The sequence below is a fragment of the Thamnophis sirtalis genome, unplaced genomic scaffold, assembly GCF_051295495.1.
Source record: "Thamnophis sirtalis isolate CommonGarterSnake01/CBP01778 unplaced genomic scaffold, rThaSir2_p1.2 scaffold_3, whole genome shotgun sequence".
Taxonomy (NCBI): Eukaryota; Metazoa; Chordata; class Lepidosauria; order Squamata; family Natricidae; genus Thamnophis; species Thamnophis sirtalis.
Genome location: NW_028261383.1, coordinates 1,835,073 through 1,852,009, shown reverse-complemented (window position 1 = coordinate 1,852,009; position 16,937 = coordinate 1,835,073). Strand labels below are relative to the sequence as shown.

The following is a 16,937-nucleotide window of genomic DNA, read 5'->3' as shown; positions in this document are numbered from 1 at the left end:
CTCAATCAGATGCTTCTTTGATTCACTGGAGAAGAAGAGGAATATTAACCTATTCAAACCTGCATGATCCTGCCAATAACTCCAAACTCAGGGAGAAAAAAAGACTTTTGACTTCCTGTAGAGTTGATTTCCTGGTTTGGTCTACCTAACAGGGCCGACAGAACATATTGTAACTGTCCAAAGTTCTTCCTTGCACCCTTTTTCCACCCCACCCCTGCGAGGCCATTCAGTCTGAGGTCTAAAACAAATTACTGGGCATAAAATTCAGGAGGTATGAAACCAGTTGTAGAGGAAGTGATGAATAAAATTGCATCACAAATGCCAACGTGGCTTCTTACATGCACTGCAATGCAAGGAGAAAAGGACCAAGCTTGTATTATGACATCATAAGGCCTGCCTTGATACCAGACACCTCATGGCTAGATAGGGATGACACAAGTAAGTAAAGAAAGAAAGAATGCTTGTATTTAACAGTAACCATAGATCCTGGTGGTGACTAGGAGAAATTTAAGAACTCAGAAATTGGGGGTGCTCCATCACTGGAGGTTTTTGAGAAGAGATTGGGGCACACTTATCTGTCTGAAATGGTATAGGGTCTCCTGCTTGAGCAGAGAGTTGGATTAGAAAACCGCCAAGGTCCCATCCAATTAATGTTTTATTATTCTGACAATGAGGAGACTGATATTGTTTGCTGCCTGTAAAAGAAAAAAAGCATCGGAGGGAAGGACAGGAAACAATGGAGCTAAACAAGGAGAGAAACAACAACCTTGAGGAGAAACTTCTTAACTGTGGACAATTAACCAGCTTGCCTAAGAAGAGACTGGACAGCCACTTGCCTGAAATGGGATAGGGCTCCTGCTTGAGGAGGGGGCCAGCCTAGAAGACCTCCAAGATCCCTTCCAATTCTATTCTGATTCTATTGCAACAGATTAAAAATTTTCTCAGGAACATAAAGCCAAAATAGCTCACCTTACTAGAATTTCCATGCTGGATTACCAAAACAAAGTAACAGAAGAGCAAGAATTGGAAGGATCTTCTGGTCCAACCCCCCTGCTGGAGCAGGAAGCCGTATACCACGGATGCCAAACTCGATTTCATTGCATCTGGGTGAGGTTTGACTTCAGGGGGCCAGGTGGGTGTGGCCAGCTCGACATCACTCATGTCAGGCGCACCAGTGATGGCCTGAGCACTCTGTCTTCAAAAACGGGCTCCTGAGCTCCATTTTTTGCTGCGACAGCTTCCAGCAACCCTCTGCCAGTGAAAACACAGCTTGGGCCTCACAAGCCCTTCCGAGCTTCATTTTTGGCAGTGATGGCCTCCTGCAACCCGCTGCCAGGAAAAACTGAGGTGGGGAGGGCCGCAGGAAGCCCTCCCGAGCCCTGTTTTTGCTGGCAGAGGCAACACAGGCCAGCCCTTTGCTGTTTCCAGGGCAGCCATGTGTGCCAGGTCTAAGCACCCTGTGGGCCTGATTAATTGTCCTGTCAGAAAATTTCTCCTTGCTTCTAGGTTGCTTCTCTCCTTGATTAGCTTCCATCCAGAGGTGACATTCAGCAGGTTCTGACCAGTTCTGATGAACCGGTAGTGGACAATTTGAGCACTGTTATTTTTCAGAGTATAAGATGCACCAAGTGAAACAAGCCCAGGAAACAAAGTTGCTGGGGGTGTTTCATCTAGATTTTGAAGAGGCAAATTTTTAAAAAAGTTTTTGCACTCTGAAAGCTCTCCCAAACCCTCTGCATGCCTTATTTTTTGTGGGAAATGCAGCATACAGGGAGTTTCAGAGGCTTGCAAAGTGCTCCTGGGGGGTGGGGTGGGGGACAAAAACGAGCAAAAAACAGACCCATTTTTTGTAAAAATATAAAATAAAAACGGCATGCATAGGCTTTGGGAGGCTTGTAGAGTGCTCCTGTGGGCTTGTGGAGGGGGCAAGCAAAAATGGCCCATTTTTGCCCTCCCCAGCCCCCAGGAGCACTTTGCAGGCCTCCCAAACCCTCTGCATGTCCATTTTTGAGAAGGGGCAGGGTTTCAGGAGGCCAAAAATGCTGTATTCAGTGTATTAGAAGCACCCAGATTTTCACTCTCTTTTTTTGGGGGGGGGGAAAGGTGCATCTTATACTTCAAAAAATACGGTAGTTTGGAGAACCGGTAAATACCACCTCTGGCTGGCCCCCGCCCCCATCTATTCTCTGCCTCCCAGTCCCAGCTGACCAGGAGGAAATGGGGATTTTGAAGTATCTTTCCCCTGCCACGCCCACTGAGCCACGCCCAGCAGAACCAGCAGTAAAAATATTTGAATCCCACCACTGCGTCCATCCATTGCTTCTTGTTCTTCCTTCAGATGCATTGGGGATTTCCCTCTTCTTGAAGGAAGATTTTCCACACACCAAGCTGATGCAGTTTGTCACCCAGAAAGAGTGTCCAGTTGTGTGAGCACTGGGGTGTTTTTTGGGAGGGCATTTTTACCTGCAGACCCAGGTAAACATTCTAGAAAACTATTTCCTACACACCAAACCCACAATTTCCTTTTCTTGTGGATTCTTTGGGGCCTTCAGGTCTCAATGAAGTCAGTATTTTAGGATATTCCAAACATTTATACAATTTTGCCCTTTTGTGAATGCTTCAGGGCTTATCAAGGTTTCCTTACAGGTAGTCCTCCAATTATAAAATCATTTAATTGTTCAAGTGTTTATGGCCCATAAACCAATTTTGGCCATTGTAAAATGTCGTTCCCCCCCCCCCAAAAAAAGTTATGTGACCACATTATGAGCACTTGGCAACTGGATGGCTTTTGCAACCAGTTCCATAATCTTGCAGCCATTATATCACAATTTGCAGTTTTTAGACATTTTTAGCATGTGTGTGTGTTCTGGCCCCCCTCTGTAATGAACGCAGACACAGGCGTAGCTGTTTGCCACTCTTTATTCACAGCAATTATAATCCTGTTGGCTGAAAGCCCAGACACAACTCACTGGCAAGACGTTGGCAGCAACCCAGACTCCAACAGACACGGGAACACAAGGCAGACCAGACAGGAAGTTCTCCAGATTACTACAAACGGTTGTGTCCTGCAAAAGGACTCCTCCCAAAGTCTCTTCTTACATACTCTCTTGGGAGGGGCCAAGCCACAACCACCTGGGCTTGATTATCTCTTATGGGTCTGTCTCCATAACTGCTGTCACCGTTTCTCCGCCCTTTGTTGCCTGGCGTCAGGGACAAACTCCCTTTGATCTTCCCCACTGCTCCATGCCTCAGGCGCCTCCTAGTGGCCAACCAGCCTCTCTGGTCCCTGCTCTGAGTCTGAACCCTGCCCAGGGTCCTCCACATCTTCCATAGCAGACTCATCGGGTTCACAAATTTGGAAGAGTGGTTTTATACTTAGGACTGCCTATTGCTTATTGACCACAAAAAATGTCATAAAATCAGATCTGATCATGTGGCCGCCACAAAGTATGACTATGACCGGGAATCTACTCCTAATCATAAATCAAGGACTAGGTGTCCTCTGTAAATTTCACTACATCAGAAGAGAAATCAACTTACCTTTGCTACCAGTTCGGTAGTAATATGAGCATGTGCAGAGGGTCAAAAATGGATGTGATAGCATCTAAGTGGGTGGGCAGAGCCAGCTGCCGAGTGTGCCAGCTAAGGTAAGTGACCCGGGGGGGGGGGGGGGAGAGAATCCGCTGTGCCATGGATTTAGATATTTAGATTAATATAAATCAGGCGTCACAGCTGATTTTCGGAAAAACCAGTTTGTCCAAACCTATAGCATTTTTACTACCGGTTCGGGCCAACTGGTTCAAACAGGTAGCATTTCACCCCTGACCTACACTCCCCAACACTTGTAACTTGTGTGTTACTACTATTGCTGCTTGTGAGCCAAACCTTATTAACATGGATGCACTTTTGTTAGATTATGTACTCTTTATTGGTATTTAAGGTTACTTGACTAGGAAAAACATTGTCCCCACTCTAAACAATTGTAGGATTTCATTTCTGCCACGGTGTGAAGTTTTTGCTGAATTGCGAGACGTGACTATTGAAAAAAAGCATTCCTAATTTTGTTCACAACTGAAGAGTTGTATCTCTGCTGTTGACTTTCTGCTGCATTTTTAGCTATGATTTACAACAAAAAGGTTTCTCGCCCTCTACACATTTGTAAGGTCACTCTCCTGTATGATTTACAGTGTGCACGCAAACTTCTGAAGGTTGCAGGAAAGATTTCCCTCACTCCAGACATTTATATGGTTTTTCTCCAGTGTGGATTCTCTGATGCTTCAAGAGAGTAACTTTTCGGGAAAAACATTTATCACATTCCGAGCATTTGTGGGGTTTCTCTCCTGTATGGATTTGGCTGTGACTTCTGAGGAGAGATGACCGAGCAAACAATCTCCCACACTCTAAACATTTGTAAGTCTTTTTCCCCGTGTGAATGTTCACATGACTCCTAAGGGCTGATGTGGTACGATAAAACCTCCCACACTCGACGCATTGATAAGGCTTCTCCCCTGTGTGGATTTTTTGATGGCTCCAAAGTAGTTCCTTATAACCAAAAGATTTTCCACATTCTACACAGCTGTATGGCTTCTCTCCTGTGTGGACCCTCCGATGCCTCCCAAGATCGCATTTTTGGATAAAGCACTTCCCACACTCCCCACATTTGTACGGTTTCTCTCCTGTGTGGATTCTCTGATGAATCTGAACACGGTACTGCGAAATAAAACCTTTCCCACACTCCCCACATTGATAGGGTTTCTCTTCTTTGTGCCATTTCTGATGTCTCTGAAGTTCAGAAGAAGTTAGAAATCGTTTCTCGCATTCTGCGCATTCATAGGTCTTATTCCGGTGTGGAGTCTCTGATGTTGCAGCAGGTTTGATTTCAAGGTAAAACATTTCCCGCATTCGAGGCACTTTTCGTTTTTCTCCCCTCGGTGTGTTTTCTCATGACTCCGAAGAGATGAACTCTCGGTGAAACATTTTCCACACTCATAGATTTGTGAGGTTTGATTCCTGTGTGGATCTTTTCATGGACCCAAAGATTTGCTTCTGAGAAAAGCTCTTCCCACATTCCCAACATTTGTAAGGTTTCTCCCCTGTGTGAATCATTTCATGGTTTGTGAGAGTGGCTTTTTCACGGAAAAACTTCCCACATTCCAGACATTGATAAGGTTTCTCTCCAGTGTGGATTCGCTGATGTATCACAAGATTACTTTTTGAGAAAAACATTTATTGCACTCCAAGCATTTATAAGGTTTCTCGCCTGTATGGATTCGGCTATGACTTCTAAGATTAGATGAATTAGAAAATGTTCTCCCACACTCTAAACATTTGTAATTTTGTTCCCCTGTATGAATTTTAATATGATTTCTAAGGGCTGATGTGGTGCGATAAAATTCTCCACATTCATTGCATTGATACGGTTTCTCCCCTGTGTGGGTTTTATGGTGACTCCAAAGGTCTCCATTTCGAGCAAAAGATTTTCCACATTCTACACAACTGTGTGGCTTCTCTCCTGTGTGGAGCCTCTGATGCCTTCCAAGGTTGTGTTTTTCGGAAAAGCATTTCCCACACTCCCCACATTTGAATGGCTTCTCCCCTGTGTGGATTCTCTCGTGACTTTGAAACTTCCTTTGTTCAAGAAAACTTTTCCCACACTCCCCACATTTATAGGGTTTCTCTTCATTGTGTCGCTTCTGGTGTTTCTGAAGTTCAGAAGAATTTATAAATTGTTCAAATTCTGGGCATTCATAGGGTCTCTCTCCAGTATGAAGTCTCGCTTCACATTTCCCACATTCAAGGCACTTTTTGTTTTTCTCCCCTGTGTGAATTCTCTCGTGGTTTGTGAAGGTGGCTTCTTCACAGTAAAATGTCCCACATTCCAGACTTTTGTGGTTTTTCGAAGTGCTGCTTGTGTCTGATGGGGGATCCAAGATTTTCCCAGGCTCCATCATCCTTTCTGGTGGCGGCAGCCTTGGGCTGAATTTCTATTATCTGTTGTTAGTTGTCTTGCAGGTAAATATTTGGTCACAATCTTTCACCCTCTGTTCGGGGGAAAAAAGAAATGCAGAATAATATTTTCTTTGGAGAAAAGTAGAGAATCACAATATCTGAGACTTAGGAGGGCCCATGAAGGTCTTCCTGCAAAACATCCTGAGAAGCCTCAGCCACCCCAACTGGGCCCTGCAATGGGGCAGAAGTGCCAAGATGGTGCCTTATGTGGAAGCCGGGGAGTATCGCCATTTCAGCCATTTGCCACTGACCCCAGGACTGGATTTCAACCCAGTGCCACCGATAAATGCCCCTTAATCCCCAGATTGGTGGCCTTTGCAGCCTTGTGCCATTCTCCAAGCTGCATGTTCCATACCGTTTCTAAGCAATGTGTCCCTAAGCATTTCTAAGCTTCTGCAGGACTCCCTCAAATCAAAAATGGCCAACACTGGGACTCCAATGGCTTCCCCTATCTCCTTCCCACCCACCCACGAGACAAACCCATGCGTCTTACCCGGGGCTCCATCCACTTAATGACCAATGAAATCACTTAACAACTGCAACAGTGAATGCAGAATTACAATTCTTGATCACAGCAGTCAAGCGATATCTCACATAATGACTGCTTTGCTAAACAAGCGGGATTCCAATCTCAATTGTAGCTGTAAGTCAAGGACTACCTTCAGGCAACGCAAAAGATTAAGGCATCACAGAAGCCAAGAGGAGCAAAGAGAGTTGAGGTTAGCATAAGCAACCCGTTTCTTCTCCCCTTTTCTTGCTTTTTCTGAGAGAGGGAGGAAGGCAGGCAGGGAGGAAGGAGACAGAGAGTAAAAAGAAAAGAAAAGAAAGAGAAAGGGAGGGAGGGAGGGAGGGAGGGAGGGAAGGAAGGAAGGAAGGAAGGAAGGAAGGAAGGAAGGAAGGAAGGAAGGAAGGAAGGAAGGAAGGAAGGAAGGAAGGAAGGAAGGAAGGAGAGACACCTGAGGTCAAATCCACCTCCAGCTATAGAAACCTGATTACTGTAGTAGGGAGGGATCTAGTCTGTCTATCTTGCAGCTTTACACTTGGGAGTGGGTAATCAATTAAACATAAGCAAAATATATGAGAAAGGATTGTTTTGGCTGAATGGACTGCTGATTTTATGCATTTCCTACCCCCCCCCCTTCACTTAAAACTCATGCGGAGGAGCAGGGCTGGTTGAAATAAAAATAAAACAGGGCTTCAACAGCTATAAACAAGCGATTCAACAGCTATAAACAAGCGATAAGAAAAACAAAAGGCGACTTTGTCCCCTTTTGAAAGAAAAAAACACCCAATTACCTAGTAGACACTGAACCACCACCACCCCTGGAATTTTTAATCCAGCAAGGGGGCGCGGGGGGAGGGGAAAGGGGGGAGGCAGCAATCAAATTGAAAGCGAGACCGATGGAAGGGGGGGGCTAAGCTGCTCCCCCACCGCCACATGGAAAAGGAGAGACCACACGGACCCTCTTGCTTGCTCTGCAAAGGCGCCCCCTCCCCCACCTGATCTTTTATTTGCAGGAACGGCTCGGATCTTTTTTGGGTGGGGGGCTTCCCAGCGCCCTCCCTCCTCCCCTCCCTGGATCGTCTGCAGCTTCGCTTTGCCCAAATGCACAAGGCGGGTGGAAGGAACCCACCAGCCAGCGGGTGTTTCCCCCACCCCCGTCAAAGGGCCCGGTACCACCACCCACTCGCACCCTACATACGCGCCAGGAAGGCCGGCCCCGGAGGGACAGCAGGGTCCAGACTCAGCCCCCTTCCGCCAACGCCGCAGACAGCATCCCGCCCCGGGAGCATTCAGACGAGACCTGGAATGGGAGGAGCATTTGGGCATTGTCTTCTCTCCTCCGCTCCCCACACCCACAAGTCCCCAAACCCCACCCCAAATTTTCTTTCATTCTAGGAATTCATCGCCTCTGTTTAACTCCTTCGAAGACCGGACCAAGAAGAGGCTTGATGAAAAGGGGGAAGGAGGGACAATCAGGATTCGCACCAGGTCTGTAACTCACTCACTCACTCACTCACTCACTCACTCTCTCTCTCTCTCTCTCTCTCTCTCTCCCTCCCTCCCTCCCTCCCTTCCCTCCCTCCCTCTCTCTCTCTCTCTCTCACACACACACACCACACCACACCACACGAGTTAAGGCCGGACAAAGGCACCTGGTTTGTGCGAAATTGTAACCAGATTTGGGGCTTGAATGAATCAGGTTAGTCCTAGGCTAGGGCACTGTGTCTCAATCTTAGCAACTTTTAAGATATGTGAACTTCAACTCCCAGAATTCCTCAGCCAGCACGGGGCATTCTGGGAGTTGAAGTTCACATATGTTACAAGTGGCGAAAGGTCTCTATGGCAACCGAGCAATTCACAAGGCCAATTACAGGAATATCACCATTAACATTCCTACAGGGGATGTAATTATGCCTCAGGTTTCTAAAGATTTAATACCATTCCAAAGGAAATGGCTCAAAAGTGTGGCCCAAGCATGCGAAGGCAGGGTGTGATGGGAGTTGTACTACTAGGGCCACCCACAGAACCAGAATGGGGGAAGTTCAGAGACATCAGTCCTCCTCCTCTCCTGCTTAAGTTCAACTTTTGCTTGCATTATATTCCATTCTTTCTATTCTACTCTATTCTTGATATACTTTATGTTCCATTTTCTGTTCTCTATTCTGTTCTACTCTATTCTGTTCATCATGCATTACACAATTCTGTTTATTGTAGGTAGAGACTCATGGCATTTAAAAAATGTTTTCAAAGGCCTTTATGGCTGCTCAACCAAGTGCTAGATGGGAGCTTATTTCTTGATTGCTAATACTGTTGATGGTTGATCCTAAAAGGCAGACGCTGCTCACAACTTTGATATTTTCATTGTCAGTTCTAAAGGGGTTTGTCCTACCTATTGTTGTCAGTTGGTCTTTATATTTAATCCTGGACTCCACTGATTTGTACAACTTATTTTATATGCCTGTTTGATGAGTGAGAAGAATAGGCCTGACAGCCACTGAAGCAATCATTGTGATCAAAATAAGGAAAAATGCAGATTTTTTTTTGGGGGGGGGGGGAATAAACGGTTGAACAGTTTATCTCATGTGAATTGCTTGACCAGTCCAAACACTGGTATGGTCACTCTCTGATAGCAATAGCACTTAGATTTATGTACCTCTTCACAGTCCTCACTGAGCAGTTTACAGAGTCAGCATGTTTCCCCCCACAATCTTGGTCCTCATTTCACCGACTTGGGAAGGATGAGTCAACCTTGATCCGGTCAGGGTCGAACTCCTGACTGTTGACAGTTACCCTGCAATATAGCCTTGTAATCACTGCACTACCACGACTCTTAACTTAGCATGTTACCCAAACAATATACAAGCACCCAATTGGACATTAACTGATAACCGGGGGGGGGGAGGGATAGCCAGGGAGAATAGAAAGTTAATTGTGCGTGGAAATATCAGATCCAGCTTCACTACTTCTATAACCGTTTTAATAAAGTTTTATTTTGGTTGAACAATGGGCCAGGATTATTTTTCCTTGCTGGATGACTGAGTTGGAAGGTTGACATTAGCACTGAAAGGGTTTCTCTCCACTGTGGAGTTTCCACTGAGTTTTAAGATTTAATTTATAGCTGAAATTTTTCGCACACACACAAAACACTGGATTTTCTTTCTTTTTTTAATGAGAACCTCTGGAGATGCCAATTCCTGCAACCTTGTCATGGGCTGAGATGAGATGCCAGTTCATGGAGGACACAGGGGAAGAGAATTAACCACAGTTCAGGGCAAGCAATAAGTTAGGTTTCGTTTAGTGAGGTTAATGAATCCCACAAAAATATCCCATTCAATTTCTACAGGTAGTCCTCAACTTACAAGAGTTTGTTTTGTGACTGTTACAAGGGCACTGAAAAATGACACGATTGTTTTCTCATTTACAACCAATGCAGCATCCCCATGGTCACATGATTGAAATTCAGAAGCTTGGCAACTAGTTTTATCACAGTTGCAGTGTCTTTGCGTCACGAGATCCCTTTTTGCAATCTTCTGACAAGCAAAGTCAATGGGGAAGCCAGATTCACTCAATACCCGTGTTACTAACTTAACAATTGCAACGGTTCACTTAACAAGAGTGGGAAGAAAAGTTATAATATGGGGCAATTTAATGCAATATGGTATGTGATTAATGAAATATCACAGTAAAGAAGAAACTGAATATTACATAATTCAAACTGCGACCTCACAACCTGCGAATAGAATTCTGAATAAAATAGAATAGGAATAGGAAGAGAATTCTTTATTGGCCAAGTGTGATTGGACACATAAGGAATTTGTCTTGGTGCATATGCTCTGTGTACATAAAAGATACATTGGTCAAGAATCATAAGGTACAATACTTAGTGATAGTCATAGGGTACAAATAAGCAATTGAATATTAGGAAACAATCAATATAAATCGTAAGGACACAAGCAAAAAAAGTTAACAGTCATAAGTCAAAGGAGAAGGGTGATAGGAACAATGAGAAGATTAATAGTAGTGCAAACTTAGTAAATAGTTTGACAATGTTGAGGGAATTATTTGTTTAGCAGTAAAGGCGATGGAAAAAACTATTTTTGTGTCTAGTTTTAAATCTTCAGCTCTACTATTGATCAACAATAATTCAGATCCAATGGACAAAAATAGCTAACAACGTAAGTATATAATCCCCCATTCCATTTAGCTGAAATTCCCTTAACAACAACCAGGTTCTTCTTGAAAATTATGCTTAAATTTAAAGTTATGTGACTGGGGCTCCTCCCCTGTATGGATTTGGCTGTGACTTCTAAGGGAAGATGAATCAGCAAATGTTCTCCCACACTTTAAACATTTGAAATTTCGTTCCCCGTGTGAAGCTTTGCATGTTTTTTAAGGGTTGTTATGCTACGATAAAATTGTCCACACTTGTTGCACTGAAAGGGCTTCTCCTCTGTGTGGGTTTTATAATGAATCCAAAGGTATCCCTTTTGAGCAAAACATTTTCCACATTCTCCGCATCTGTATGGCTTCTCTCCTGTGTGGACGCTCTGATGCCTGACAAGATTGTATTTTAAGGAAAAGCACATCCCACACTCCACACATTTGAATGGCTTCTCCCCTGTATGGGTTCTCTCATGACTCTGAAGCTTCCTTAGTTCCAGGAAACCTTTCCCACATTCCCCACACTTATATGGTTTCTCGTCTTTGTGCCCCATTTGATGTGTCAGAAGATCAGAAGAAGTTAGAAATCGTTTCTCACATTCTGAGCATTCATAGGGTCTTATTCCAGTGTGGAGTCTCTGATGTTTCAGCAGGTTTGATTTCAAGGTAAAACATTTCCCGCATTCGAGGCACTTTTCATTTTTCTCCCCTCGGTGTGTTTTCTCATGACTCCGAAGAGATGAACTATGGGTGAAACATTTTCCACACTCCAAGCATTTGTGAGGTTTGATTCCTGCATGGATCTGCTCATGTTGCCAAAGACCTGAATTCTGAGAAAAGCTCTTCCCACATTCCGAACACTTGTAGGGTTTCTCCCCTGTGTGAATCCTCTCGTGCTTTCTGAGAGTGCCTTTTTCACAGAAAAATTTCCCACATTCCAGACATTGATAAGGTGTCTCTCCAGTGTGGGTTTTCTGATGAGTAAAAAGGTGTGAACTTTGACCAAAGCATAATTCATATTCCTCACATTTATAGGGGTTTAGTGTTGGGGGGCTTCCAAGATCTTTGCAGTTTTTTCCAGAAAAGGATTTCTCACATTCCAGGTCTTGACTGGATCCACTTCCCTCATGGACCTTCTTGTGGGTCAAAAGGAGGGACCTGAGACTAAAGGATTTCCCACACTCTGAACATTCATGTGTTTTTTTGTGGTTTTTCAAAGTGCTGCTTGTGTCTGATGGGGCATCCAAGAGTTTCCCAGGCTCCATCACTTCTGACGGCCGTTGCCTTGGGCTGAATTTCTATTTTATGCTGAGAGTTGCAGGTAAATCTTTGGTCACAATCTTTTACCCTCTGTTAGGAAAAAAAAGAAATGCAGAATAATATTTTGAGAAAGATAAGAGTTTCACAATATCTGAGACTTGGGAGGGATTAGGAAGGTCTCCCAATCCAACCCTCTTTGCAGGACCTTGGAACACTCTAGACAAAATCTCCAGTGAGAGAGCCCCTTTTTATTATAGTAGTTGTTAAGTGATATTGTGGGTTGTTAAGAGTGGTCCAGGGAAGAGGTGGAGGAGGGGTGCCTGAAGGGGATGGGGGAGACCTTGGAGGTCCATCACAAGCCACGTATGAATTAGGAGTGCTGCACTCCAGATGCAGCTGCCCCCAGAAGTCTCAGCTGCCACATCAGGGCCATACAAAGGGGCAATGCCAGGGCAGTACCTTAAGTAGAGGACTGGGGAAGTGGTGGAATTCAAATAATTTAACCACCAGTTTATCTGCCCTAATGACGGGCTTGTTAGGGGGTGGCTGGCTGGTCATGTGACTGGGTGAACATGGTCAACTCAATGTCACTCATGTCAAGGGGCGCCTCGCCTAGCCTCTCATCAACATGCCTGGGCCTCGCCCCTCTCCTCCCAGCCACTCCTTGTCACGCCCGGCTTTATTATCTGCATCTACATACTATATAGATGTACTTTCATGGCCCACTGAAAGGAGGAAATGGCTCACATGCTTTGCCCGAGTGTGATAGGCAGGTCACAAAACATGCTTTTGAGGGACTGCCACAAAGAGGGGGGGGGGGGAATAATGTATTTTCCAAAGCAGCAAAAGGCAAAACAAGAAGCAATGGATGAAAACGGAACAAAGAGAGAAGGAACCTAAAACTAAGGAGAAATTTCCTGACTGTGAGAACAATTAATCAGTGGAACTGCTTGCCTCCAGAAATTCTGGGTTCTCAATCACTAGAGGTTTTTAAGAAAAGACTGGACAGCCATTTCTACGAAATTGTATAGGGTTCCCCCCTCCCCTAAGGCCCTGTCTAAGTGTTATTCTGACACCTTTCCCAGGCCCTCCACTCAGATTTTGGCATCCTCAGTTTTCCTGGGGTTGGACTAGAAGACCTCCAAGGTAAAGGTTCCCCTGGCACATATGTGCTAGTTGTTCCTGACTCCAGCTGCTAGTGCTCATGTCCGTTTCAAAGCTGAAGAGCCAGCACTGTCTGAAGACATCTCTGTGGTCATGTGACCAGCATGACTGAATGCCGAATGCGCATGGAATGCTGTTACCTTCCCACAAAAATTGGCTCCTGTTTTTCTACTTGCAAAGAGTCGAGGTGGCGCAGTGGTTAAATGCAGCACTGCAGGCTACTTCAGCTGACTGTAGTTCTGCAGTTCGGCTGTTCAAATCTCACCGGCTCAGGGTTGACTCAGCCTTCCATCCTTCCGAGGTCGGTAAAATGAGGACCCGGATTGTTGTTGGGGGCAATATGCTGACTCTGTAAACCGCTTAGAGAGGGCTGAAAGCCCTATGATGCGGTATATAAGTCTAACTGCTATTGCTATTGCTATTTTTTTTACATGCTTTCGAACTGCTAGGTTGGTAGAAGCTGGGACAAGTAACAGGAGCTCACTCCGTTATGTGGCACTCGGGATTCAAACCACCGAACTGCCGACCTTTCTGATCGACAACCTCAGTGTCTTAGCCACTGAGCCATCCTGTCCCTCCAAAGTCCATTTATAAAAATCTCTTTCTATTCTGTCATTCCTGAGCAAAATAAGCCAAGACCCTCTCTGGGACTCTTATCTCCTTTTCTCCCTCTGGACTAATGAGTTAAAGAGCGGCTTTAAGCGTCTAGACCAGTGATGGCTAACCTTTTTCCCATCGCGTGCTAAAAGCGGGGGGAGTGCAGGGGGGTTGTGCACGGGCATGCCCACACCCATAATGCTATGTGTGCGACACCCGTGTGCATGCATTCGGGACACACACACACACACCGCTTTTGGCACACGATGGACCTGTTTTCCACCCACCCAAGGCTCAAGAGGCTTTCTAGGAGCTTGGGGAGGATGAAAACAGCCCCACCTGGAGGCTGAAGCCTCCGGAGGGCAAAAAACTGCCTTAAAAGAAGACCGAAGTTAACAGGCCAGCGCACACATCACGGCTCTAGACATTCATTTTAATAGATTGTTAGAAACCTGCAGTTGAAAGTTCTTCACATCTCCTTACCCTAAAGACACAATTTCATTTGGACTTTACTCCCAAGCCCATTTCCCTTTTAACATTTCTTTTGACTTCTCCAAAATGCACTCCCAAGAACCCACATCTCTATCTCCCCCCTCTCTCTCTCCCTCCTTCCCTCTCTCTATCTCTCTCTCACACTCACACACACAAACTTACTTTAAGCAAATTCTCTAGTCTTGGAGTCTTTAGAATCATAGGCTAGGTACCTTGGAGATCTTCTAGTCCAACCTTCTGCTCAAGGCGGAAGACCTCATACATAGCTTTGGCTGCAAATTAAGTGACACCTGCTGTTTAGATGCCTGACTCACAACACAGAGAGACAGATCCAGCCCCTCTACCTTGACACTTGGGGGGGGGGGTAATAAATTAAGTATAGAGTAGGGGGGGGAAAGATATTATTAGAAAGGATTGTTTTGGCTTAATGGACTTCTGATTTTATGCATTTCCCCTTCCCCCCACCCCCAGAAGTCATGAGGAGCAGGAGGGGTTACAATTTTTTTTTTAAAAAAAGGCTCCAACAGCTAAAATTATACGGGAGATAGGAAAACTAAAGGCGGCTTTGCCCCTTTTTGAAGAAAAGCATCCAATAAATCTGATTCACACCTAGTAAGACATTGACTAAACCCTGTGCCCCTCTCCCCCAAGAATGAAATAGTTTGGGAAATTTTTTTTTTTTTTTTAAAGGCAGGATAAAGTATTTCCCCTAAAGGAGAAATGGAAAAAAAGACTTAAGGGAGGGAGAAACCAGCCCCAGTTTCCCTGTCCCCCAAGCAGAAAGTAAGGAGGCCAGCTTTTAGAAATGCAGATTTGGTAACTCATTCAGAAACACTGGGTCAAGACAGAAACTGAGATAAGCAACAACAAAGAAAGTTGACCAAGTTAGTTCAAACAAACATCTAGGACCTTGATGGTGAAACCTATGGCATACGTACCAGAGGTGGCAAACAGCACCCACTCTGTGGCTATGCGAGTTGTCGCTCCAGCTCAGCTCAGTTGCACATGCACGCACACCTCCCGCCCACCAGCTGGTCTTCAGGTCCCTGCAGTGCATGCGTGGGAAGGTGCATGCGAGGGGGGCACATGCACATTGCATTTTGGGTGCACACGTATTCACACACGTACTTTGGGCACTCGGTCTGGAAAAGGTTAGCCATCAGTGATCTAGGATTTGCATTCCTCTTTTGCCTAGAGAGCAAGCCATGACCTCCACAGGAATCCAGAGGGTATACAAACCCACCCACCCTCAATTCCCTTATGTCAGCTGTAACCAGAACCACAAAAACCCTGGTGTTTTCTGTTCACCAATAAAAGGACTTTCTTTTCGATCACCCTCCTGGATCCATTTTATTTCCACCGTCTTTCTCCTGCCTTGGAACTGAACCAGATGGATTTTCCATCCAAAACCTGCAAGGGAGGGGGAGCGGGGGAGGAGGCAGCAATCAAACGGAAAACCAGAGCTAAGCTGCCCCCCCCCAATGACATGGAAAAGGGGAGACCACGAATCCCCTTGTTTCTTCTGCTGTGGGGGGGGGGGGCTCCAATATTTTATTTTTGGGATCTCTTTCGGGTGGGGTGGCTTCCCAGTTCTCTTCTTCCCTGCTTCCCTCCTCTGCGGCTTCGCTTTGTCCAAATGCATGGAAAAGAGAAGACCACAGACACGTTGTACGAACACGATCCTTTCCCACTGTATCTTTTATTTGCAAGATCTTTTTTGGGGGGGAGGCTTCCCAGCGCTCTTCCTCCTTCTCTGCAGCGTCGCTTTGCTGCAATGCACAAGGCGGGTGCAGAGAGGGTACTTTCTCCCCACCCGCCGTGAAGTGGGGACCCCAAGGGCCCGATCCCCCAACCCCGCACCTCCCTTCCCCACACGCACACCACGCACCAGAAACGCCCGGAGGGAGAGCAGGGTCAATCTCAGCCCCTTCTGCAAACGTCGCTGGCAGAGTCCCGACCAGGCAGCATTCAGAGGAGATCGGAATGGGAGGAGCCTTTGGCGCTCTCTTCTTTCCCCCGCCCTCAAACTCCACCCCAAATTTTCTTCCTCTCTAGGAATCCATCGCCTCTACTTAACTCTTTCGAAGCTGAGAGCAAGAAGAGGCTTGATGAAAAAGGGGAGGGAGGGGCATGAAGGATTCACCCCAGGTCTGTAAGTTAACTCCCCACAGGTGACCTAAGGCCGGACAGAGGCACCTGGTTTGTGCGAAGCTGTAACCAGATTGAGGGGTTGAATGCATCAAGTTAGTCTAGGGCAGCGTTTCTCAATCTTTGCAGCTTTTAAGATATATGTGAACTTCAACTCCCAGAATTCCCCAGCCAGCATGGAGCATTCTGGGAGTTGAAGTTCAGCTATCTTAAGGTGGCCAATGGTCTCCACGGCAACCCAGGAAACAGGGAAATTCACAAGGCCAGTTACAGGAATATCACCATTAACATCCCTACAGGGACATTATCCCTCGGGCTTCTAAGGACTTCACCACTACCGCAAAGAAACTGGCTTGAAATGGTATCCCAAATATGTGAAGGCAGGGTGTGATGGGAGTTGTGCTACTAGGGCCACCCACAGAACAAGACTGGGGAATGTTCAGGGGTATCATTCCTCTTCTTTTCCGTCTTAAGTTCAAATTTTACTTGCATTATATTCCATTCTTTCTACTCTACAATACTCTTGATATTCTTTAAGTTCCATTTTCTGTTTTGTTCTATCTTCTATTCTACACTGTTCTGTTCATAGGAAATCATGCCT

At 45.6% G+C, this 16,937-nt stretch overlaps 2 protein-coding genes across 2 annotated transcripts; both read right to left on the bottom strand.

Moving 5' to 3' along the window:
* Nucleotides 1–4,227: 4,227 nt before the first annotated feature.
* Nucleotides 4,228–4,902, bottom strand: LOC106555998 (uncharacterized). The gene has a single exon (XM_087711218.1). It carries the CDS (start codon nt 4,900–4,902, stop codon nt 4,228–4,230), a length of 675 nt encoding a protein of 224 aa, XP_087567344.1.
* An 83-nt stretch (nt 4,903–4,985) lies between these two features.
* On the bottom strand, nt 4,986–16,164 carry LOC148047016 (uncharacterized). The gene is given in 6 exon segments (XM_087707674.1): nt 4,986–5,207; nt 5,210–5,976; nt 8,453–8,522; nt 10,735–10,884; nt 10,887–12,025; nt 16,077–16,164. Coding segments are annotated over 5 exon segments (2,262 nt in total). The 5' UTR covers nt 11,941–12,025; nt 16,077–16,164; the 3' UTR covers nt 4,986.
* Between the last annotated feature and the right edge of the window lie 773 nt (nt 16,165–16,937).

What these genes read in the sequence shown, in the direction of transcription:
- LOC106555998 (XM_087711218.1), bottom strand. Translation starts at nt 4,902, where the DNA reads ATGCGGGAAATGTTTTACCTTGAAATCAAACCTGCTGCAACATCAGAG.